General features: G+C 49.0%; 1 protein-coding gene and 1 pseudogene across 2 annotated transcripts in view; one reads left to right on the top strand and one right to left on the bottom strand.

The window, feature by feature from the left end:
• Positions 1 to 24,254, bottom strand: part of AP1B1 (adaptor related protein complex 1 subunit beta 1) — a 46,894-nt gene extending 22,640 nt beyond the window's left edge. For both annotated transcript variants that reach the window (XM_069497368.1, XM_069497367.1), the window contains exons 1-8: positions 24,138 to 24,254; positions 12,059 to 12,107; positions 10,326 to 10,388; positions 7,752 to 7,857; positions 4,872 to 5,007; positions 3,813 to 4,058; positions 1,802 to 1,992; positions 775 to 996 (exon numbers count right to left, since the gene is read on the bottom strand). In XM_069497368.1, the coding sequence (XP_069353469.1) occupies positions 775 to 996; positions 1,802 to 1,992; positions 3,813 to 4,058; positions 4,872 to 5,007; positions 7,752 to 7,857; positions 10,326 to 10,362 (938 nt within the window). In that variant the 5' untranslated portion in view covers positions 10,363 to 10,388; positions 12,059 to 12,107; positions 24,138 to 24,254. The remainder of the gene's footprint in view (positions 1 to 774; positions 997 to 1,801; positions 1,993 to 3,812; positions 4,059 to 4,871; positions 5,008 to 7,751; positions 7,858 to 10,325; positions 10,389 to 12,058; positions 12,108 to 24,137) is intronic.
• On the top strand, positions 21,544 to 21,657 carry LOC138402001 (U6 spliceosomal RNA; annotated as a pseudogene).
• Positions 24,255 to 25,065: the final 811 nt, after the last annotated feature.

Raw genomic sequence — 25,065 nt, 5'->3', positions numbered from 1 at the left:
CATATCCCCACTCATAGCAACAGGCCTGAGGTAACATGCGGATACTCAACAGTTAGTTGCTGCTGCCAAGTCCTGACTGCTGAGTGAGCCACTGGACCAACAAGGCTGGGAGGAGAACTCAGGAGGCCAATCCCACTCCCTGGAGCTGCACGGCTCCCTCACTCAGCTGCCTCAGAGGAAGGAAGGGATTGTTCCAGAGAACCCCTCAGGCCCTGCACTGTTCGACTGTTTTTCAGCTCCAGCCTACCCTGGTACCAGACCCCTTGTTTTGGGAACAGAGACTTGCTGCTGCAGTCACTCTCACGGGAGGAGGGAACCGTGCTGCATGGCATTCTTACACCCCGTTTCAGGAGGGATCTGTGGACTGTGAAGCCATCCAGTGTCCGGGTTAAGAAGCCCCAAGCCAGCCTAACCCAGCCTGCTCCTGGTTAGGTTAAGCCAAGGCTTCTCAACCTTGGCACTGTTGACATTTCGGGACTGAAAGCTCCTTGTTGAAGGGGCCGTGCTGTGCACTGTAGCACACCGACCAGCATCCTTGGCCTTACCCACTACATGCCAGTAGCATTCCCCCTGATGTGAAAACCAAAAATGTCTCCAGACGTTGTCAAATGTCCCCTGGGAGTCAAAGTCGCCAGTGATTGAGAACCCCTGGCTTACGCTATGCTTTAAAACTTCCTGCACGGTGACAGGTCTGTTTCCCTTGAGAGCCCTGTTCCAGGCAGAAGAGCCTCCCCCAGGCATGCACGCCGCATGAGTCCTTGGTGATTTCAGTACCTTTTCTGCACTATGAGGTTGATGTTGCGCAGGGCCACGTACTGCAGTTCCGGCTCGGCTGACAGCAATGTGACCAGGGGTGGGGCCAGCTTCTTGAGCAGTGTGCCATAGTAGTCCAGGTCCTTAGATAACATCTCCATGAACTTCATCAGCACCTTCACAGCAGAGAGCACCACAGCAGAGTTGGCATGGGAGAGCCTGGGGGTGACCCGCTCACAGATGCTGGGGTCCGTCCGTTCCAATGGGGCACATAGAGAGACAGACAAGGGGAAATATCCTGTTTTTAGTTATCAAAATAGCACATCTTCTGTAGGAGATCTAGATCCTGGTTCTGCTGCCTGCTAACTGACCCCAAGCAGGTTCAAACCACTCTGACCCTCAGTTTCCTCATCTATAAAAAGGAGATGATGCCTACTTCACAGAGTTACCAGGGGACTAAGTGAGATAATGCACGTAAAGGACGAGCACAGTGCCTGGTACGAGGTAAATACTCCTTGAATGCAACTCCCTGCCTTCCCCTGCCGCTAGGGCATGCCAGTGGGGCAGAATATAATGTTGCTTAAGACCAAAAGTCAGGTGAGTCACCTCTCTAAGCTGGAGTTTCCTCATCTATAAAAGGGGGGACGGTGGTGGGACCTCCTTCAGAGTTGCTTTAAAGATTCTCTAATGTGCGGAAAGCACCCAGCAGAACCTCAGGCACCACTGATAAGTCAATGAACGGTGGCTCTGCTGCTGCCCATCTGCCTGACTCAGCCAAAGTAACCAGGGTCTCCATCAGCTCCCAGGTCAGGCCCTGCCTGTGCCCACAGTGAGCAGTAAGCTGGCTGCCTGAGGCAACACTACTGACCGCCAGGCTCAGGTGGGAAGCAGCTGGCCTCCCTTGAGGTGTGTCTGAGGATGGTTTGTGGGGCAAGGACCGGGAAAGGGGCCCACTAAGGCCTGTGACCCAGCTCATGGTTGGAGGCCCCTGAGGACTAGGTCTAGGGGTCCTCAGGCTGGGCTGCCAAGCAGGGGGCAGCCTACTCACCTCTGGGCCTCACGGTCGTCCTTCGGCGTATAGTTGGCCAGGCAGTCGAGAATGAAGATCTGGCCCCACTCGGTGCACTCATTTAGGGCTGTCAGCAGCTTGTTAATGGACTGTGGGTTCAAGTCGAGCAGGTTGCTACTAGGGTGAGACTCGGCGATCTCCGACAGGGCGGCCACTGCGTTTGCTACCACCTGGTTGAGAGGGTGGAAGGGGCAGAGGCTGGAGGTACTGCTCACAGGCCAGGGGGCAGTGGGTAATGATGCCGGCTGGCCAGAGGTGGAACATCCTGAAAGGAATATGACCCCACGGGCAGGGTCTGGAGGCATAAAAAGACCCACTCCAAGTCTCACCCTGCTAACTCCTCTGCAAACCAGAAGCAGAATAAGTGTACCTGCCATTTAAAAAACAAGAAAGATCTACCTCCAAGTGTCTGGCAATAGAAAGCATTCCCAGCTACCTAAACACAACAGCCTCTGTCTATGAGCTACAACAGCTCATTTCATTGCTTGTCAATTGTGCTTCTCAGAGCCAGAAGATTCCCGCAGAACTCCTTGAACTTGCTGGGAACAGATGGGGCTGGAGAACAGAAGGACTTGCCAGGTGAAGCTCTGGGCCCCTAACACATTTCCACTAGAGCAGCTGTTATACTATTATTTTGTTTAGAAACAGGGCCTCACTCTGTTGCCCAGGCTGGAGTGCAGTGGCACGATCATAGTTCACTGCAACCTTGAACTCTAGGACTCAAGCGATCCTCTTGCCTCAGCCTTCTGAGTAGCTGGGACTATAGGTACATGCCACCACACCTGGCTAATTTTTATTTTTTGTAGAGTTGGGGTCTTACTGTGTTGCCCAGGCTGGTCTTGAACTCCTGGCTTCAAGAAATCCTCCTGACTCAGACTCACAAAGTGCTGGGATTATAGGCATAAGCCAATGCGCCTGGCATAGAGCAGCTGTTTTTCAGTGTGTTTCTGCACTGTGTTCAACTTTTCTCTGTGACAAACAGTGCTCTAATGCCCATCCCTGTACTGGCTGCACAGTGCCTGTTTGCACAGTTGCTCAGTGTTTCTGTAGGATACAGAGTGGGGAAGGCTGGGCCCAGGAGTTTGTGTATTTCCTTTTAAATAGGCCCTGACAAACTGCCCTCCAAACTGCCGCCACCATCACGGGTGACTAGAGTCCTATCCAGCCACATCCTGATGTCCAGTCTTCCAGGCTATGCTACTTCAAGGGGGACCCTCTACAGTCTTGCAAAGGTATGGAGAAAGGGAAAAGCACCCCACATTTGGCACTTACAGATGGTCTTGGTGAGACGACAGCAACAATGACAGTGACTGGAAGGGGAAGGAGGGCACTAGTATTGATCGCACACCCGCTGTGTGCCAGGTCACACCCCGCATGCTACCTTCACAGCACTCCTGCCAGCCATGCACAATTAGATCCATCTTACTGATAAAGAAAAGAAGAATCAGCTGGGCATGGTGGCTCACGCCTGTAATCCTAGCACTCTGGGAGGCTGAGGCAAGAGGCTTGCTTGAGGTGAGGAGGTCGAGACTAGGCCGAGCAAGAGGGAGACCCTGTCTCTACTGAAACTGGAAAAAATTAGCCAGGCATAGTGGTGTGCACCTGTAGTCCCAGCTACTCAGGAAGCTTGAGGCAGGAGGCTTGCTTGAGCCCAGGAGTGAGGTTGGTGTAAGCTAGGCTGACGCCACGGCACTCTAGCCCGGGCAACAGAGCGTGACTCTGTCACGCAAAAAAACAAAAAAAAAAGAGAAGAGGGATCTGCAGCTTGCCCAAGTTCGCACAGCTAGTTAGAGGGCACAGAGATGCGAATCCAGGTTCAGCTCACTCCAAAGATGGTACCTGAACCACAGCAAGGCACAAGAACAAGTGGTGCACCCAGCAGGGCTCTGACTTCTAGGAACCAGGGACTGCTTCATGGAGGGTCAAGTCAAAGTCTTCCCAAGCAACCCAGGAGGTGGTGGAGGTGGCACGGTGGACGGCAGTGGCTTACCATGGGGTTAGAGTCTGAGATGAGGTCTTTAAGGGTGTCCAGGAAGCCCTGGTCCTCTACCAGCTGGGCGTTGATGTCATGGAGCTTGGCCACGCACACAGCGGCTGTCTTGCGCACGTATGGATCCTCATCCTTCAGGCACTTGCGGAGTGGTTCGCACAGGTACTCTGTGATCTTGTCAACACGGATGCAGCCCATGGTCCGCACAGCCAAGGCTCGAATAAGGGGGTTAGGGTCCTCACAGTCCTGAGGGGAATCAGCCATTGGCCGGGGGCAGGGACAGAATGAGCCATTTGTGGCTTCAAATTCTCCCTGGCCTGCAGCTCTGAGCACCGCTGGGCTGAGCAACCAGACAGTCGCTGTGGGATCTCCACCGACGGCAGCCGACAGTACCAAAAGTAAATGCCACGTAACAGGCACCTAGCATCTGCCAGATACTGTGCAGGGGCTGTGCACACGGTCTCTGATCCTCACAGCAGACATACAATGCTGGCCCCCGTTTCCCAGGTGAGGAGGCTGAGGCTCTCAGGAAGCTGGGAGCTCACCCGAAGCCACAGAGCACAGCCGTGATTCAGACCCACATCCATCCAGCACCACAACCCTCGGTCTTTCCACTGGGCCACAGAAACCCTCATTTTCCCATATCTGAGCACTGACAGAGCTAAGGGAGCTTAGGTTCTAAAGGTGTACAGAGCTACATGTTCTACAGAAAATGTAGAAAGGAGCAGCCTAGAAGGGAACACAGAAGCTCTCAGACCTTTGCTGAAAACTGCCCTGGCAAAGTATACAGGCCATGGCCACCCCCACGGGGACGAAGGGATCAGCAGGCCTTGTACCACCTCACATGGGATGAGTCAGGCAGGGTCTTTAGCACCTGACTGTCTGCAAGAGGGAGCCCTCTGCTGGAGGGAGCGGCCTTCGGGCTGGGCAGGAGGAGGCAGGCAGTCTGGAAAGGAGCTTCAGTGTTTCTATCCAGGGCCACAGGGCCCCACCCAAGAGATTAAGGGGAGATGGAGCAGTGCGCACCTCATGCCCCGCTCCCACCAAGCTCCTGCTCACCTTCACAAAGGTGTTGACAGCCATAATGGCCATGTCGGGCTGGCTCTTGGCATAATTCATCAAGTACAGGTACACCAGCTTCTTCAGCTCCAGGTTGTCCGTCTGCATACAGTTCACCACATCAGGGAAGAGGGCACTGAAAGGTCAAAATGGTGTCAACTGGGGAAGGCTGAAGAAAGGAAGGGGAAGATTTTCAGGCTGATAATTAGAGAGTGGGGGACTGTGGGTAGAAGGGAAAGAGAAAGACAGACAGGATACCCTAGTAAAAGGGAGGGTATCAGTGATGCTGTGCTACCAACAAACACTGATCGGTAGAAATGGAATCCCAAAGGGTGATTTTAAGAGTAAACAAAGTCCTTAGATTTTTTCACACAGTTCAAATACGAGCTTGGGAGCCCAGCAAACCCAGAGCTACTTCTCGCTAGCTGTATGGTATTCATCCCCAGTCTCAGTTTCCTCATTTGCTAGAAAGGTGCAACAGAACCTCACTTCACAGGACCCTGGTGATAATTATTATTATTATTATTTTTTTTTAAGACAGGGTCTTGTTCTGTCACCCAGGCTGGAGTGCAGTGGTGTGATCATAGCTCACTGTAACCTTAAACTCCTGGGCTCAAGTGATCCTCCAGCCTCAGCCTCCTGAGGAGCTGGGACTGCAGGTGTGCACCATTGTGTCTAGCTAATTTTAAAAAATTTTTTTGTCAGGATGGGGTCTTGCAATGTTGCCCAGGCTGGTCTCAGACTCCTGGCCTCAAGGCATCCTCCCACCTCGCCCTTCCAAAGTGCTAGCATTACAGGCATGAGCCACCATGCCCAGCCCTTGTGGTGATTAAATGAGACAACACACCTAAGATACCTGGTCCTTGATATCTGGGAGGTGCTGAGTAAATGACAATGATTCCGCTATTATTTAATGTGTCCTCTTACATTGGGCTGCTGGTTCCGGAAGGTCACAGGGAAGCAATGCTGCTTTCACAAGGGCCAGCTCTGGCACTCACTAAGAACCAGCACAGCACATATGGAGCACATGCTATGTGCCAGGCTTGGTGCTAAGGGCTTTACATACTTGATCTCATTTAACCACTCTGGGAAGCCTGGGGATTATCCCCATTTCACAGAAGACAATACTGAGGTTCATAAATGTCAAATAACCTGCCGGAGGAGCCAGGTCTGACTCCAAAGCCCATGCTCACGATACTGGGTGGAACAGTTCCCAACATGGTACCCACGGTCGCAGAGTCACAGGCCCTCGAGACGTGAAATATGGTTAGAGATCAATTTTCTCTCTCTAGAACCATCACCTCCCTCTGAATTCTGATGCTTTTATAGGCAAGGCCATGGCAACATGGTCAAAGTGAACTTCCTGACTCCCAGCAGGCAGGAGACCAGCCGAAGCTGAAATGGATGCGTCACCTTGGACGATGACGCACGAGGAAGAATGGGGAATGGGGAGCAGGGTAAGGGGGAGGAGGAAGAACTGCGATGAGCCTGACTTGCTCTTTTGGGTCCGTCACATCAGGAAACTCTTCTAGCTCTTTTGAGACAGAAGAACAAAGATGTTTCCTCTGTGAGGAGCTGACAGCAGAGCTCTGGTTGAAGTAGAGCAGCTTTGTCCTGGAAGGAATCTAACTTAGGAGGCGGCCTGCTTTCCTAGCAGACGCCTGCTCCCTTTGCTGCTCTGTATTCAGCAGGTCTCTCTGCATAGCTGCTTCTCCTGAGTCATCGGCAGGAGGTCTCTTGCTGAGGGTGGCAATGGGATACGGCAATGTATGGGGAATGCTGGGGCAGTGTGATCCTGTCATGGGACTGGATGAGGAGCTCCACGTCATCACCCAGGCTACGAGGCACAGGGCCGGGCACCATGACGGCACAGAGCAGAGGGTATGGGAAAACCAGCCTGGATTTGGATTTCAGAAGGGCTGGGCTTGAGTCCTTGGTCTGCCATAAACCATGCGACTGATAGGCAATCATTTTACTCCTTTATCTTATTTCTCTAGCAGGAAAAACATCATTACCGATAACATGGGGATTGTAAGGAACTACTGAGAAAACGTATCTGAATGTGTTTTGTAGATTCTTGAACACTGTGCAAATATTAAGTTGTCATAAAATCTTGCCCCCTAGATTGGGGTCTTTACAATCTGGTGGGCAGGTAAACACAGTACCCGTAAGAGAACAGTCTAGATTTAGTGCTGGGTGACAGGAACAGAAAGCACATGCTTTGAGTTCAGGGCGGTGGGCTGGGGTGATGAGAGAAGGCATGGGGAGAAGGCAGACCTTGAATGGGTTTTAAAAGATGGGAAAACAAGCCAGGTCACCGGGCATTCCCAGCAGCGGGAAGCACAAGCAAAGGTGTGCCAGCCATTCTGTACCCAATCTGCTCCAGCCAGCAGGTGCAAACCAGAGGTGGCAAACTGGCGACAAATTAGAGAAATCCAACCTGCAGTTGTGTTTCACCTGGACCACACAGTGTTTGCTCAATATCATCTGATCATTTAAAACAGGGAAGTTTAAAATGAAAAATCCAGATTTCCCGTTCTTTTAAAAACCAGAAGACCTGTCCGCACTGGGTCCTCTTCCCCAGCCGACAGCAATCCTCTGGAGTTTCTGGTAGGGCCCACGCCACACCCACTCCATTGCCTGCTGCCTTTTCCACCTAGTCCAGTTCACTCGCTCCATTACCACCTGACCCATCAGCCTCTGAGCTCGTGACTCCTGTGTAAACAAAACCTCCTGCTGGGAAAGGAGATTCATGAAGGGAGCCACGTGAGAGGACACATGGTTCCCTAGATACCCGTAAAGGAGAGATCTGAAATGGACACGAGCTATAAACTCGCCCGAGAGCCAGCTTCTGCTACCACCCAGCCTACTCCTGCACACCTGACATCTTTGCCCACGGTCATTGACGCAATCACTTTTTTCACTGCCTCCTTCTTCTTCTCCTTCTTGTCACTGTTGAGCTCTGCCTTCAGCTCGAAGATCTCCCCTAAGAAAAGGAGGCAAGCATGAGCAATCCTTCCCCACCCTGCCAGAGGATAATTCCCTGTCCCCAATTTCCAAAAGAACTGGAAGAAGGCAAGTGAGATACCCCATGCTGCTGGCTAAAGGCAACTTCAGGCCCCTGGCCTCAGGTGGGACAGGCAATAGTGAGGGACTACTGTTAAGAGAGGAATTATCAAGATGGAAACTTGAAGGCCACGCTGGATTCAAGAGACAGGAACCGTGGAAGCTGCAAAGTTTCTGAGAGACACAAAGAGTGGGATGGCAGGTCCTGCTCAGCCAGACTGCTAAAAACCCAGAGGAAGGCAAAGCTCTCATCAGCTATCCTCACTCAGCCCAAGGTCCTCCAGGGCGAGTGCGATGGAATCTGGGTACTTTAGGTCTGTGGGGAGAGGGCAGGACTGGATCGATCCCTACACGTAGGCTTTTCCTGTTTTCCTAGAACCTCTGGTTACAAGAGCTTGCTCAGGGTTTCACTTCCTGAGCCACAAGCGGTTGCTCAGCTCTGAAAATGGGGATTCAGCTACTCCAACGAGGGCTCTAGCATGTCATGAATTGTTCTCAAGAACTTGATGATCTGGAAAAAGCAAATGAGGAAGTAGCATTGTTCAGGGCCCTGCCAGGGAGAGATAGTAAGGACCCTGAGACAGGCTAGGAGGGCAGACTGTAACTTCCTGAACCTTTCCCTAAGCCCAGCACCACAGTAAATTTTTCCCACACTTTTTCTCATTTCATCATTACAGCAGCTCTGCATTTTCTCCTATTTTGCAGAGGAGCAAATGGAGACTATAAGGGGCTTGGTAATTTACACAACTGGTAGATGGTAGGGCCAAGAGTCAAAACCAGGTCCGCCAGCTCCAAAGCACGTGTTCTAAATCCCTGTGCTTGAGCCTACCCAGGACACTCACTTTGCTTCTCTGAACCTGTTTCTTTGTCTGTACTCCCTCCCTTTTCTAGGGCACTGAACCCAGGCCCCTCTCCCCAAACACTCTCCCCAAAAGAAAACCCACAAAAACCCCCACCACTGACATTCCAATATACCCAACACTAAGTTCGCTCCCTGGCCTGGCTCACCAGGCTCCACATGACTGATCTCTGCTTATCTCTTCAAACTCTTCTTGCATCACACTCCTCAGTAATTCGGGCCCAACTACTTTCCTTTCCCTGAATGTATCACAAACAGAGACCTTGCTTTCCCGCCTTCCTTACAGCCCCCTGTATCTGGCTAGCCCCACCTGGAGCTCTGCTACAGCCCCCTGCAGCCACCACCCTTTAGTGTGGTCACTACTTAACAGACCGTCTTCCCTGCTCAACCTTGAGCAATGCCAGATCAGAGACTGTCTGTCTCTTCCACTGCACATGGTAGGGGCTCGGTGAAAACCAGCCAGGCCAATAAATGAAATGCCTGATGAGAGGCAGACTTCAGTCCTGGCTCAGCTGATCCAACTATAGACTCTTTTCATCTGGTCAGCAGGCATGTGTCAATCTCACTTGGAAGGAAGGAGGGAGGAAGGAAGGGCTGGTCAGAAAGATGCTTACAACAGAGAGAAAGCACATTTGTCAGCCACGACAATATCCTCCATTTCCTTAAAAGCAGAAACAACTAAAATACCCAATGACATAAGCCTAGCTTAGCAAATTTCTGTGCAGCAACTCAACAGACTTAACATTGAGTCATTAGAACTGTTGGGAATGTTTATGATAATGTCAAATGAAAAACAGGATGAGAACTCTGGCTACAACCCTGAAAAACAAAAACATGTGCCCACGGATAAGGATCAGGCGTGTGCACACACACACACACACACACACACACACTGCTGTGCGGTTGCTGATAGGATTGTGTGTTTTCTTTCCCCCAGGAAAAAAACAATCTTTTTTTTTTTTTTTTTCAGAGACAGCATCTTGCTCTATTGCCCAAGCTGGAGTGCAATGGTGCTATCACAGCTCACTGGAACCCTGAACTCCTGGGCTCAAGCAATCCTCCTGCCTCAGCCTCCCCAAATGCTGAGATTACAGGTGCATGCCACCATGCTCAGTTAATTTTTCTTATTTTTTGTTGAGACAGGGGTTTCACTATATTGTCCAGGCTGGTCTTGAATTCCTGGCCTGAAGCAGTCTTCCCATCTTGCCCTCCCAAAGTGCTGGAATTACAGGCCTTAGCCACCTTGGCCAACCAAAAACATAATTAAGCCATGGGGAACAAAAGGGGACTTTTTTCCATACTTGGAACTAATGCTCTTCCCCTTCCTGAGTTCTACAAGGAAGAATCAATTTCTTATACTATCAATAGTTCAATTTTATGGATCTACAAGGTAAAGAAGCACTAGGCCATTCTCGCCTCGTGCCTCCAGGCCTGCACCCCCACCCCCACTCTCCACCCCCCACAGGAAGCAGACAGAAGGGTCAGACGCTGAAAGAGCAGGACAAGGCCCATAATGAAACAAACAATACCTTTCTTGGTCGTGGTGAAATACTTTGAGTCAGTCATTTTGGTCCCTTATTTGTGGCCACACTCTGCAAGACAGAAGAGAGGGGTGACTTTCAGCTGCGTTCCAGTCCATGTTCAGTTACGGTGCGCAGGAGAAGGAAGGACCCAGCACACATGCGGTATGGGAAGATAGCTGCTTATCTCTTTACTGGGCAAATGAACGGTCAGGCCCTGGCTGATCAGATTTTGGAAGATAATTCTGAGGGATCTATCAAATGTTTGAGTGTGCAGATCATTTGACCCGGCAATTCTACTTCTAGGAATCTCTCCCAGAGAAGTATCTGCACTATCTATGACAATGTGCTACCGAAAATAACTTAAATGCCCACCAATAAGGAAATGGTTAAATACTCTGGAAAAGCCCACAAATTAAAAAACACTTAATTGTCAGAGTTAGAGCAGCCCAGCACTGTTCTAAATGCTTTGCACATGTTAACTCATTAAAAACCTCATCACAGCATCATGGAGGTACTATCATTACCCTATACAGTCAAATGAGCTTGGAAAATGCCAAGTTTAAAAGGCTAGGGAGATTTCTTCTCTTTACAACTCTTTTGAGTTTCTAAAACAGTGATATGTACTATTCATCTCTGGAGAGGGCTAGAATCTATACACTGCAGACTCTATCTACAACATTCCCCAAATATATCTGGCCAGTTTTCTCAAAGCATCTCTCAGGACATCTTCCAGTACAAAACTCACATTGCAAAGTACTAATCTAAGGCAACAGGACAAAGAAAGTACTAAGGCTCCCTCATTCATTCAACAAGCATTTATTGAGCATCTACTGTGTACCTCAGTAGTTTCTCTTGGTCAACAGATGAAAGAAAAAAGAAGCTACACAGGAGCCAAGTCACCCTGGTACATAACCAAAGCTTCTGACTTGTTCTAAGATTTATTAAGAAGCTATCATTTACTGAACCCCTATTAAAGGGAGGGGCTTTCCACACATTATTTCATTTTATCTTACCAATAATGTAACTGCTTTTAACTCCATTTTACAGATGAGCAAACAGGCTCAGGGATGTTAGGTAACCTGACCAAGGTCACGTGGCTTGTAACTGGCGGGGCTAGGAGACCATCTCAGGCCTACCTGAGCACAGCACCTGTGCTCTATCAGTGAAGGAATTCTGTTTCTCCCACCTGAGAGGAAGGACAGATCCCTGATAGCAGCTAAGGACTCAGCCCAAAAAAACTTTGAGACTTTCAAGTATAACCTTCCGATCCTACCTGTAGTTTAATGAGGTACAGATAACCACACAACCCAAACACAGACATTGGAAGGTTGAAAACTTACTTCACTTTGTCCCTTCTGTTGCCTCTAAGGACGGAACTCAAACAAGTAACCCATCAAAAACTCCTTTCAATTCATTACTACGCAGGGGCGAGATGAAGGTTATTGGTGCAACAGATGTGAGGGATCAGAGATCGTTTCATGGTCTCTGGAAACCAAGCCGACACAGCTCCTCTCCAGCCCAATTGTATTGTTCCAGGTTCAGCCTGTATTTGTGGCAGGATGGCATTGGGGATGTTGCCCAATTGAGAGACACCCAGAGATTTTGTTTCAGTAATCAATGGCAAGCAAATATGTACCGTCTAGGGGTTGCCTTAAATCCTTTGTTGATCCCATTAGAATAAAGGAATAAAGGCTTTGCTGACAAAACAGTATAAAGAAAAAAGACACAATTCTACTTGCCTTTTGCTTTGCAAAGCTGAAAGAGGAGGATGGTACTTTTCTATGGGAGCTGCAGGAAAGAGAAGAGACCGCTGAGTCTGATGATGCAAGTCCCGCAGGGAGCACTCTGACTTGCCGGTCCTCGCTGCATGAGGCAGGGCTGCAGAAAGACCCACAGAGGGAGGACCCACACGGCTGGCTCGCAGCTCCGTTCGCCCTTCCCTTCATGCCTTGCCCAGGCCTCCGCATGGAGAGCGTTCAATTGATAATTGTTGAAAGAAATGAAAAGGGGCCACTGAAAATCCCAGGGAGCCTCAGCCTGCTCTCTGACAACTCTGTTACATAACTAGTTAGCATTTGTTTCCAACGGGAATTTACTTGCATTCAAAAGAATCTTTTTTGCACACACACATAAAAGTCATTTTCTCAGAGAAACCTCACCAACCTGGAGGTCCTTTTTGGAGCTCTGAGAAGGAGCAGATAAATTAGATAATGGGATTTCTGCCATACATTAAAGATTTTCCTGGTTCCAGCAGCCACAGACTTGAGAGCATCACTGGCAAGTGTCTAAAATAGGAGAATACCTTTCTCAAGGTTAAGCTGAATCTAAGGAGAGGGATAACTGAAGGCAAAGGGGGCTAAAACTCATAGGCCACAAAGAACCACAGAAAGTAACACATAAACAAACAAAAACTACATTAGATGTCAAACTTCAGAGCTGCTCAGAAATTCTTTTATCTCTAACAGAGGAGGCTTTCAGGGGCTTTCCCCTCCTGCAGGCACAACACAACACCTGAGGACACAACCTGCTGGTGACACATCTGTGTTGCATGCAACTGACCAGGAGAAAGGGATGGGAAAGCTTCTTTTTTGGGGACTAAAAAAAGTGATAGAAGGTGGGACACGGTGGCTCATACCTATGATCCTAGCAATCTGGGAAGCTGAGGCAGGAGGATCACTTGGGCCCAGGAGTTTGAGGTTGCAGTGAACTACGATGACACCACTACACTCTATCCAGGTGGACAGAGCGAGACTCTGTCTCAAAAAAAAAAAAAAAAAAAAGACGAGAGAGAGCTGCAGGGTTAGCTAGTCAAATTGCCACAGTTGCTGATACCCCTACAGCATTGAGCTTTTGATGACACTTCCTTTACAGGTGCTAAGCAACTACTTATAAACTCAAAGTGCCACCGGGTGCGCTGGCGCTGGCTGCTGCTTTTTTCTGCAGTATCTATTTTGCATTATCCCTCTGCAGAGGGCCCAGAGGGAATGATGATGCAGAAACCCTATCCTTCTGAAGTTGTTTCATCGTCAGAAAATCAGAGGAGGAACGGGACATGGGGAGAAGTGAAACGCTTTGCAAAGCCACCCCAAAGCACAGATTAAAACAAACAAAACACCTCACTTCACTGAAAGATCACCTACAGCTATTGATCTACCGAGCGTGGCTATCTCCTTGGGCGCTTTCTCCATTACGAGTGTCCGAGTGCTGGTACCAGGTCTCACAGCTACCTCTGGGCTGTCAGTGCAATAGAGATTTTTCATTTTCTCTGCAGGAATGGAAAAAAAACTCTACCGTTCAGTCCTGAAGGGGCTCAGACTGGCAGATGCCGTGGGAAAGACTGGTGCTTTTCCCGGCGCTGCCGACTGCTGCAGTACACTGCATCCCTATCCCACGGAGGCCAAAGGGACTAAGACCTTGTTCTTTGACTAAACTGATCAGGTACATGGGTCACATTTGAAAGCAGTCAACCAATTTAGGCAAGAAAAAGCTTAGGGTTTGGATTCCATCTTTGGAAGTGGCAGGGCAGGAAAAAAAAAAAAAAAAGGCAGTAATTACAGGGAATTTTTGGTCCAGAAACTGCTCTGGCCAGTATTATGAGTCACTTTTGCTAAGGAGACAGCATTCTGGGCTGGGACCCTGCTCAATTTCAGCATTTATAGGCCAAGGAATGCCCCAGGGGGACGGCATGGTCAAAATTAAAAGAGGGGCGTACCTGGAACAACTGGTTTTGCCCTTGAGGAGCCAGTGCTGCTGTCCCCCTTTAAGTCTACCTTCTCACACATATACTCAGAAGATTATGACTTTGATGTCACGTCCCAGAACCAGTTCCTGTGAACTTCATTTTTGGACTTAAAGGAGACTTACTTCATTGAGTAATAAAGCCTAAAATATTGTCATTTTCTCTTATGTTTTCTAGAATTACAAGGAAGCCCTTGGTGAGACTCACTGAAACGCTGGCTGGGGATAGGATGTAATGTAATCCAAGAGAGGCAAAATGAGGTCCTAGGAAAAAAGGGAAGAAAACAAAAACTTATAAAATATTTTGGCCAAGCACAGCAGCTCACACCTATAAATCCCAATACTTTGGGAGGCCAAGGTAGGAGGACTGCTTGAGGCCAGGAGTTTGAGACCAACCTGGGCAACCCAGTAAGACCTCATTTCTACAACAAAAAAAAAATTAGCTAGGCATGGTGGCACACACCTGTAATCCTAGCTATTTGGGAGACTGAGGCAGGAGGATCACCTGAGCCCAGGAGTTTGAGACCAGCCTGGGCAACATGGTGAGACCCTCTCTCAAAAAAAAAAAAAAGAAAGAAAAGAAAAAGAAATATAGAATAACTTTCTGTGTTTTAAGCTAATAAAATGAATTTAAATCTAGATGACTAAGGAATGGAGTGAGAAACTGATTTTTCATCATTGGTATAAAGTTTTATAACTTGGCAATTTTGTCCCCTGTGCATTTATCTCTTTGAAACATAACACAGTTTAGAAAAAATAGTACATGTACCCAAAACACCCTTCCCACCCGTGCTCCTTCGTCAGTCTCCGCTGAAACACTGCTGCCCCAGAAGAGCCTCCTCTGGACCCAAAGGGGCAGAGGTCTCCCGACATTAGACTCAATCGTATCTCAGACTTCTCTGCAGACCTTCTCAAGCCTCTAATTTGGGATCTGTCCTGTTTAATGCAGTCAACCCAGAGACGGCCACTATGCCCAGCATATTCTAGGAGCTCACCAAATCTTTTCTGGCAAAATGAATGAAAAGACAGGTTCCCAGGGAAGCTACAAAACCAAGGGCCCATGACAGATCAAGATGAGAGAGCTCCACGATGGGTGCCAGACAGTGACGACTGGGCAGACCCAGAACATAAGGTTTTGCAGTTAACTTTCAACAAACATGGCAAGATGGCTGCCAGGAGATCTGGCTTCACTACCAACAGCTGTATGACCCAGGGCAAATCCTCCCATCTCTGGGCCTTACTTTCTTCAACTGTCAAACAAGAGAATTCAACCAATCAATGGATTTTCAAGCTGTCCCCTGCTCTTAAACTGTTTAAAACAAATAAAAGTGGAACTGCTCTGGTGGAAGTAAGGATAGGAGACCTAGAGCCTGGGCCATCTGACTGTGCCTATCCAGCCCCCTCCTTGCCAGGGGCCCTTCAGGCAACCCGTGCTTCCATGGAACAAAGTCTGAAAACTAGTCTACCAAATGACAAAGTCCCGCCCACATCTCACATTCTATGATTCTCTATTGGGTGAGGGACCTATTTCCCCACTAATGAGTGTTCTTCCCAGGTGTCAAACAAGAGGAAGTAGAATATGACCATTCTAAGAGTATGACACAAAATGTTTCCAAGGGGAAAAAAGAGAATGTGGCCAGGGACAGCAAACCTTATTGGGTCTTCAATAGGAAGGAAAACAGGCCGGGCGTGGTGGCTCGCGCCTGTAATCCTAGCACTCTGGGAGGCCGAGGTGGGCGGATTGTTTGAGCTCAGGAGTTCGAGACCAGCCTGAGCAAGAGCGAGACCCCGTCTCTACTAAAAATAGAAAGAAATTATATGGACAGCTAAAAATATATATAGAAAAAAAAAAAATTAGCCGGGCATGGTGGTGCATGCCTGTAGTCCCAGCTACTCGGGAGGCTGAGACAGGAGGATCGCTTGAGCTCAGGAGTTTGAGGTTGCTGTGAGCTAGGCTGACGCCACGGCACTCACTCTAGCCTGGGCAACAGAGTGAGACTCTGTCTCAAAAAAAAAAAAAAAAAGGAAGGAAAACAGTAACAAACCAAAAAAGAAAGTGTTTTAATTCCCCAAATGGCCAACCACTGGTCAAGGGAAGGACTTTCTAGCCTAAGGGCAGGGGTTCAAGCCCAAGCAGCCCATGCTCTCCAGTTAGATGGGGAGTGTGAAGGCGGTGGCACTAACACAATGCATTGCATGCCATCAGCATTCAGTGAATTAGTAAGGGACATCATCCGTGTTGTGAGAGGAGCCAGAGAAGCAGCTTTAGAAAGGAAAAGAGGAAAGAGACATCTGACAAGGTCTGATCCAGCTGCCGTGTCTCATCTCTGGATTCAAGGATATTCGGGCAGAGAAAACTGATCTCCGAGGTCTATGTTGGTGGCTTCCAACTTCAGTGCTGAAACTACTACTGTTCAATCCTTCTCTGATGAATGAATAGCTGTTCAGAAACCCGTCCCAAGGCACATGTTAGTTCAAGGATAGTCAAGACTAAGTTAGGAAAAGAGGATATAAAAGGGGCTGGGGTGGTGCCACTGTTTCTTCATCAGGGACAGAAAGGCCAAACTTTGTTAATTCCCCATGTTTTGCCATTTCAGTTCTGTCTCAAGGGCAGAGGTTGATTACACAAATATTCCCCTATTCTGTGCCGTGCCCCGGACTGTGCACCTGCCCCCGTAAAGCTCAGAGTTGGATAGAGATGAATGTTCTACTCACCACTCCTTACCTGTCTGAACAGTTTCCTCTTAAAAAGGAAAAGCGTCCTTACAGGAAAGTACTAAAGTTTACTTTACAGACAGGGAAACAGGTAAGGCCAGCTTGAAGATTAAAAGGTGAGTCAGCAGTAGAGAAACCAGATTTCAGACTTTCTCTCTGAGACAATGTGGTCACCGAACTCAGCCAGACAGGTTCTTTCAAGTTAGGTCAACAACTGTGAGAAAATAAGCTGTGTTCTTCTCCAGGCTCAGCGTGAAATTCAGAACAAAAGTGGCAATGGAAATAGTAATAGCAAGTGGATATGCTCTTTGGGCCAGACACTACGTAAAGAGCTTTCAATTTATTCTCACAATAACCTGTGAAGAAGGTTTTAATAATATCGTAAGTTTATAGATGAGGAAACTGAAGCCCAGAGAGGTCAATGCATTTGTCTAGAGTCACACAGCTAGAAAATGGTAGTGCCCACACTCTCCCTGCCATGAGGTCACACACATCTCACTCTGTCCCGCAAAATAACTCCCCTCTGAATAGAGCCCTTGCAGACACACATGCTCTAGGCTAAACAGTATGTGAAATGCGTTGCCACACATCTCTGCAGAGTCCCTTGGATGTTGAAGTACAGGTTATTTTAGGGCCAGTCCATCCAGTTTGGACAACAGGGAATGTCAGGTTTGGTCATGTGCCTCCTGAAAGCCTGTCTGGGTGAGCCTGCAAAGTTATGGGTCTCTTGGGATTTGGATAAAACTGGATTAGTCAAAATCAATCTCCTGAGGCCCCCTAACAATTAAAGGCCTCAAAATGAAAAGAAACTCAAGGCAGACAAATGCCACATGCAAATGTTCTTATATCAGCACTGAGTCTCTAGAACTCATTCTAGAATTAGGTGCCAGTTCTCAACTAACCTATAGGCAGTAATGTGTGGAAAGATTTGCTGCCAAGAAAAGGGAAAGTTGCTCTGGATTTGGAAAAAAAATTCATAAGGGCTTCTTCTGAACAATACTTAAATTAATCAAGATGAGGAGAAAGAGGCCACAGACTACAGAACGAGGCTCCTTGTGATCTCAGTTTTCCCACCTGTCCAACGGGAACAATTTCTTAAGATCTGTCAAGTTTCATAGCCATGTGTGCAGCATGTATGACAATGTGGAGCACCGTCTGCTCCAGGCCTAGAAGCAGAGGAATGGCAGTGATCACACCCTCCAGATAACTGCCATCAAAGTGCAAAGGAGGGTTTTGAGACAGGTGGAGCATCAAAGGAAGTTCTATTCACTTTGCTAGGAAGGCTCTTTCTCCACGTGCCCTCATGGCTCAGTCCCTCATCTCTTCATGTCTTGGCTCAAATGTCACCTTCTCATTGAGGCCTTCTCTGACCCGTTTTTCTTTTTTTTTTCTTTTTTTGAGACAGGGTCTCACCTTGTCATGCCACTGGAGTGCAGTGGCATGATCATAGCTTACTGTAGCCTCAAACTCCTGAGCTCAAGTAATCCTCCTGCTTCAGCTTCCCAAGTAGCAGGGACTATAGCTGCGTGCCGCCACGCCCACATAATTGTTTTTCCTTTTTTTAGAGATGGGGTCTCACTATGTCACCCAGGCTGGTCTCGAACTCCTGGGCTCAAGTGAGCCCACCTCTGCCTCCCAAGTTCCTGGGATTATAGGCATGAGCCACCATGCCCAGTGCCTACCACTTTATTTAAAATTGTATACATACACCCAACCAATCCCTACCACCTCCTAATCCTCTTTCTTCCTCTTTTCCCCCCTTCGAAGTACTTCTTTCCTACAGGCTATAAAATGTACTTATATTGTCTGTTTTTTTCTCCTTCCACAATGTAAATTCCATGAGGGAAAGGTTTTGTCCATCTTGTTCACTGCTCTATCCCTAACTCCTAGACTGGTACCTGGCAAACAGCAGGTATTCAACCAATTTAAATGACTAGTGCTCAGCTCTCTCCTTGGAGAAATTTCACGTTTTGTAAACCAACCTCTGCTAGAGAGCAGCTTCCCAGTGTTCCATCCGCTGGGTTTGCCTGAGTCAGAGATACATCTGCTCCACTCGTCAAGCTGTTTTGACTATACTGAAATAGAAAATGCCAGGCCCCCGGCCCATTTACAGCCAATACATGGAAGATAAGTAAATAAGTGACGAGAGAGAGAAAAAAGGGCAAGGGGTAGGAGATCACGTGGCAACATCTCCAGTGGGAGAAATGTCTAATGAGGCCAGGTCACCATCACCTGTGCTTCCACAGGCGTCAGCTCAGAGAGTGACAGAGCTGTGGGAGGCGGGGGGCTGTGACACAGGCCATGATGTGAGCACAGCCAGGCCCTGGCCTCCAGGCCTTCTGTGCTCCTCTGACTGCCAAGCTCTTCACTGCCACTGCACTTGCTGATCCTTCTGCCTAGATTATCTTCTCCTGGCTACTCCACCTTATCCTTCAAATCTCAGCTTAGGTGACATCACTTCAAAGACACCTTCCCTGCACACACTATCTTAAGGGACTTCTCTGGCCCCATACCCCAGTGTTCTTATTCATCCATTTACTGAGCATCTTCCATGTACCAGAAATGGTTCTACGTGCTGGGGATGCAGCAGCGAATCAGACAGACAAAAATACTTCCCTTCACGGAGCTTACATCCTAATGAGGGACAGAGACCGTAAGTAAGATACCTGAGTAGAATGCAGCATCTTAGATAAGTGATAAATGCTATGGAGGAAAAAAGAGCAGGGAAGGAGGACAAGGAGGGGAGAGGAGAGAAAGGGAGGTTAAAATTTAACTAAGGTGACCCCAGAAGGCCTCCTTGAGAAGGTGACAGGCGACATCATCTGGTAAACAGCCTGCCAGGCAGAAGAAACAGCCAGTGCAAAGGTGTGAGTGTGCCTGGCATGTCTAAGGAACAGTAGGGAGGCAAATGTGGCTGACGGAGCAGTAAGGGGCAGTGTGGGTCATGAGGTCAGAGGAGAATGGAGGGGCCTTTTCATCAAAGACGAGGACTCTGGCTTTTACTCTGAGTGAGCTGGGAGCCACTGGAGGGTTTGGAGCAGAGAAGTCTGGAGAGCTGACTTACATTTTAACAGGCTCTGGCTGTTAAGTGTTTTGTTTGCCTCATGGCTTGGTTTTTCTACTCATCGCATTTGTTTTCTTTTTCTTCTTTGTCTCTCCCCCATTGGAATGAAGTAAGCAACCCAAAGGCAGAAACTATGTTGGCTTGTTTACCTAACAGCACAGCCCAGCCAGGCACTAGCAGGCTTCAATCAACACTGAATGAAGGAACACGCTGGACTTATGAGGTCTCTGCTCTCTGCGTCTCAGCACGCAGGCACCCGACGCTTAGAGATCAGACCACCATGGAAGCAGACTCAGCAGCTGGCTGTCCTGAAATATTGTCATTCCATTCCCAATACGCTTACCCAAAAGCAAGGAGGGTGTGGTAAAAAGTACTGGCCACCCAAGTCTACTCCCCCACAGAACTCGGCTATCGAAGTGCTGACAATGAACACTGAAGGTTTGGTTTTAAAGCTTCTGAGATCTGACTTCCAAATCTACCATCTTCCAACTCAGAGTCCACAGGGGAGATAGATGGTAACCTGGAGGGTCAGTGACTAAGGCATCCTGGTGCTGATGAACTCTGGCCCTTCTGGAGTCAACCAGCCACAAGCTACCTTAAGTAGGAGAGGCCTCCCAACTTCGGGGAGACCTTCCTGGTGGAGGTCAGAGGTCAAGCCCAAGGCTAAACACCCAAAAAGCACGAGGATTGGGACCACAGAACCACAGCCAAGTCCTTCCTCAGCTCCATCGTATAACAGGAGACAACCTAAGAACGAAGGGCTGGGAAGGGGAAGGTGGCCACAGCAGGTATGACAGGGGCTCTCCCAGGCTCCACACAGCACAATAGCCACAACCACACCATGACTGTAAATGGGAACTACGTCACATACCTGAGGAATTTGTGAGGCTAAAACAAGTCAATATACACAAAACCCTTAGCAGTGCCCAGCCTACCAAGTGCTTGATAAATGTTAGCCGCTGTTATTGCTACACAGGGAGACAGTTTACCGCCTCCCGGCTCCCTACCAAACTCCCAGGTCTCTGGAGGTCCTGAAGCACTGTGGTGGCTGGCGAGTGGTAGCAACTGCAGTTTGAAAGTAGTTAATCCCACTTCTGATCAGATTTCTCCCTGTCTCCATGAAGGGACATGAGGATGTCCTAACAGGAGATCATCTAGAAAATGCTTTGAATTCCTTAGGAGTCAAGGAATCCTAACAACTCAATGCAATATTCATTCGTTCATTCATGGAACGTTTACTGAGCACCAACTATGTGCCAGACACCTCACTGGGTGCTGGAGACACAGTTAAGATGAGTCCTCGCCAAGGATTAAGAGCTATTTACTTATTAATAGAAGACAGCCAAGCACACAATCACAAGCCACTGTGATCACTGCTATAGGATGTCAAGGAGGGACATCTAGCTCAGGCCTGCAATGGGGGGGTGATGACCAGAGGGGAAGCACCAAGTAGTGGTCCAGCAAAGAAGGGAGGGAGAATGAAATAGTGTTCAAGCAGAGGGAACAGCGCAAAGCAAAGACCGAGAGGTATAAAGAGTTGGGGCTTGCAGAACTGGCAAGCAGCTGAGGTTGCCTGGAGCTTGGGAGAAGATGGAAGTGTGGAGTAGGAGAGATGAGGAAAGAGAGCCAGGCAGGGGTCAGAGTCCAAAAGGCCTTGAATGTCAAGCTAACGAATGTAAGTTTTAGCCTGAGGGCAACAGAAAAGCACTGCTGGATTTTCAAGCAGGATTATTAAAAAGGATTCCCCAAACGATACAGAGAAGATTAGCGTGGCCCCTGCGCAAGGATGACACGCAAATTCGTGAAGCGTTCCATAAAAAAAAAAAAAAAAAAAAGGATTCCCCAACTGTTCAGTTGATATTTTCTCTGTGTACTAAGTATTTGTTCCTCTCTGTGTGAAGAGATAAAGAAAAGAAAAATCATTTCTAGGCTGTGATATCAACGATCTATCTTAGGCCAAAACACTCATTCAGAAAAAGACACATCTTCAAGGAACAGATGCCCCTTCAACTTTCGGAAACGCACCAAAGTGCAAAACCCATACCCGAGCCATGCTTGCTTACCGTCAGCATGTCACGCTTTGGTGCCAGACATGGTGGGGAGGGGTTTCAGGAAGTAAGCAGTTAGGACATGCAACAGTTTCAGAGGATGACGAGAAAAACATGAAAGTCCAAGCCCAGAGCCAGTAGGACCAACGGACTGAACTTGTTTTGAACAGCTTTTAGGAAGTGAAACAAGAAGGGTAGGAGAAGTCCTGAGTACATAAAGCTCTCTGTTTGCAGAAGGAAGTAACACCCCACAAGCCAAGGTTGACAGCATTGGGCAGACACAGGCCCCCAGCAGGCATCAACTGGCTTAGGGTCAAGGCACCCACAATAATGGGCTTTGCACAAACTGGGGTCAGGGAGTGGTAAGGGTAATGCTGACCACCAGCATTATTTTAGAGCTGAAGCAAAGGAGGCCCAGCCTAAGTAAATTATTCAGGTCATGCTACTGGGAAGCTGCTGAGCTGGGACGAACCCAGGGCTGACTGAGAGGGGGTCAGGCAGTACTCTTTCCATCATACCCCTGAGCCCTTCAAGCAGCTCCGGGGGAAGCCTCCGCTCCACTCACGCTCAACAGACATCTCCGCACAACCTCTGAGGAATGCGATTCTCTGAGAACTACTGAGGCTGCTCCTCCTAACAGTTTCTGAGAGGTTGGAGGAGACTGCTGGGCTCGACGCAGGACAGGGAGCCAGATGCTCCGAGCTCTGCTCATGTTCCTACCATCTGTGACAAGTCGCTTTATCTCAAATCCTCCCTTGGAAGAATAGGGATAAGGTGACACTATTAAGTTTCTGTGAATTCAATGGAACTGGGAGAACAGATCATAGAGTTTTTTTTATTAAAAAAAGGTACTACAGCAATATTTATAACACAGCTTTCTTCAGAAGCATGTGGAAACCTTCACAAGTTCATTAAGGCATGTATAGCACCCAGGAGTGGGTAGGAAGGTGGCTAATCTTTCTTGTGCTGTCAGGGAAACTGAGGCAGAATTGGAGCAAGTGAGTATCTGCAAAGGAGTAAGGCTCAGACTCACAGAGCCTAGCCCTCCAGCTACCAAACCGTCTCCTCATCTCCCAGGCAAAATGTGCTCTCCCCAGCAAGAGGTGATGGGGCCTGCACACTTCCTTTGGGTACGTTCTTCCAGAACCAAGCGCCAAAAGATCCCCTGGGGGTCATATGGCTCCTCTGCCCTTACACCAAAAGGAATGCAGCTCAGCCACTCCCAAGCCGGGTTCTGCACATTCTTCAATTAGCCTCATGGATATCCTGTTAGTCAGGAAAACCTTAAACTCTAGCCCTGAAAGGTAAATCACTTACAGCAACAGCCTGCAAGATTGTTTCATCCTCAAGAAAGTGAATCGAATGCCCCTTATGGAGATCAAGCAGCAATACGGCTACGTCTTGACATAGACCTAAATAAATACAACAGCAGCTAAAAATATCAAGCAGCCCCTACACCTCAACCCTGCTCCAGCCTCTCCTTTGTCCCTGCACTTCATGGGTCCCTGAAAGCCCGGGTGGGAACCCTGGCCCTGCCCCTACTATCGGATTGACCTTACGTGTGTGATTTAACCTTTCTGTGCCTCGGTGTCCTTGTCGATAAAATGGGGAAGACAGAAGTAGCCACCTCACAAGGTTGCTGTGAGGCTTAAATGTGGCATTGTAAGTAAAGTGTTTAGCACAGTGGCTGGTGCACAGCAGGGGCTCAATAACCAGCAGCGAGCACCTTCCTCGGTACATCTGAGCATTATGATAGGTGTCCCCGTTCAGTCAACTTGTCCCTGAGGCTCCAACAGGCAGACCAAGCGCAAGCCTACCCGGGAGCAGGTGGCGCGGAGCCGTTTCTCGATTTTTTTTTTTTTTTTTCCTCTTTGACCCTTGGCAGAGAGATAAGGCCCGAACAACCAGGAGGCCTCGGATGGCCACAGGGGCGAGTGTGAAGGGGGAAACCAGAGCCCGCAGAGTTTTCCCCCCGGCCAGGGGCGGGCTCCGCGGGGCCTAAGCCTAGGAGTCTCTCGGGGCGGGAGCCCCGGCGGGGGCTGCGGACCCGAGATGCCCGCGCAGCCGGCCGGCGGCCAAGCGGGCGCGAATGAATGAACCCGCAGCGCTGCCGCCTCGGCCGGGCCGGGAACGCAGCTCGCGCCCCTCCAGCGCCGCGTCCTTCGTGACCTCTGACCCCGAAAACCCCTCACCTCAGACCCCCGACTCCCCGCCCCCACTTCTCCTGCCTCGCGGGGCTCCCTGCTTCCTCACCCGCAGGTCCGAACGGCTCCTGGCGCCAGGGCTCGGTTCGGTTCGGCAGCAAAATGTCCGCGGCCTCCTCCTCCCGCTCTCCCGGTGCGTCCGTGCTGCCCGCCGCTCCGAGCCCCGCGGCTGTCACCTGCCGGGCGGAAGTGAGCTGCCCGCGCGCGGGCACTTCCGGTGGACGCACGGCCTGGGGGCGGGGTCAAGGGTACAACCCGGGCGGGGGTGGTGCTCACGGGGCGGGGCAAGGAAAGGGGCGGGGCCGACCGATATTAACCCCTCGGCCACCGCGGTGCTGCTTCGCAGCTGTCTCCCGCAGAGCGCTTAGAGAAGCCAGCCAGCCAACTGCTAAGTAGTTTAGCGTGACAGAGCCTGAAAAGGTCGTGGAGACTTTGAGGTCCATCTCCTTTTATGTTATAGACGGGAAAACTGAGCCCCTGAGAGGGGCAGACTTTTGCTCAAGGTCACTCACCTGATGAGTGGAAGAATGGAAACCAGAGCTTTAAGCCTAGTCTGCTAGTTTGAAGCTAAACGCTTCGGTGCAGCCCTTTGGGAATTCCGCGTCCTAGAGGAAAACATCAGACCCTCCAAGGAACCTTTATCCAAGGGAAACTTCGTCACGTCCTATTTCCCCTTTTGCTGGATCTGTCAGGAGATCGATTGCTATAACCACCTCACTAACTTTCTCCTCCTTTTTCTGATCATCCCCTTCAAAACATCACATAATCTCTACTCTTTAAATATTCCACTGAACAAATAATATTTGCATTGTAGAGAAATGGAAATATACTAGTAAGCAACAAGAAAGATAAAAAAACTTCTGCAATCTCACTGCCATGAGACATTCACTTTTAATATTTTGGTGAATATCCTTCTAGACTAGATATATCATTTGGTATTTTTAACTCACCAAGATATTAGTAAAACTTTCCCAAAA

Source organism: Eulemur rufifrons, chromosome 21, assembly GCF_041146395.1.
Source record: "Eulemur rufifrons isolate Redbay chromosome 21, OSU_ERuf_1, whole genome shotgun sequence".
Lineage (NCBI taxonomy): Eukaryota > Metazoa > Chordata > Mammalia > Primates > Lemuridae > Eulemur > Eulemur rufifrons.
Note: the sequence above shows the minus strand (reverse complement) of the source record. Positions and strands in the feature narration are given on the sequence as shown.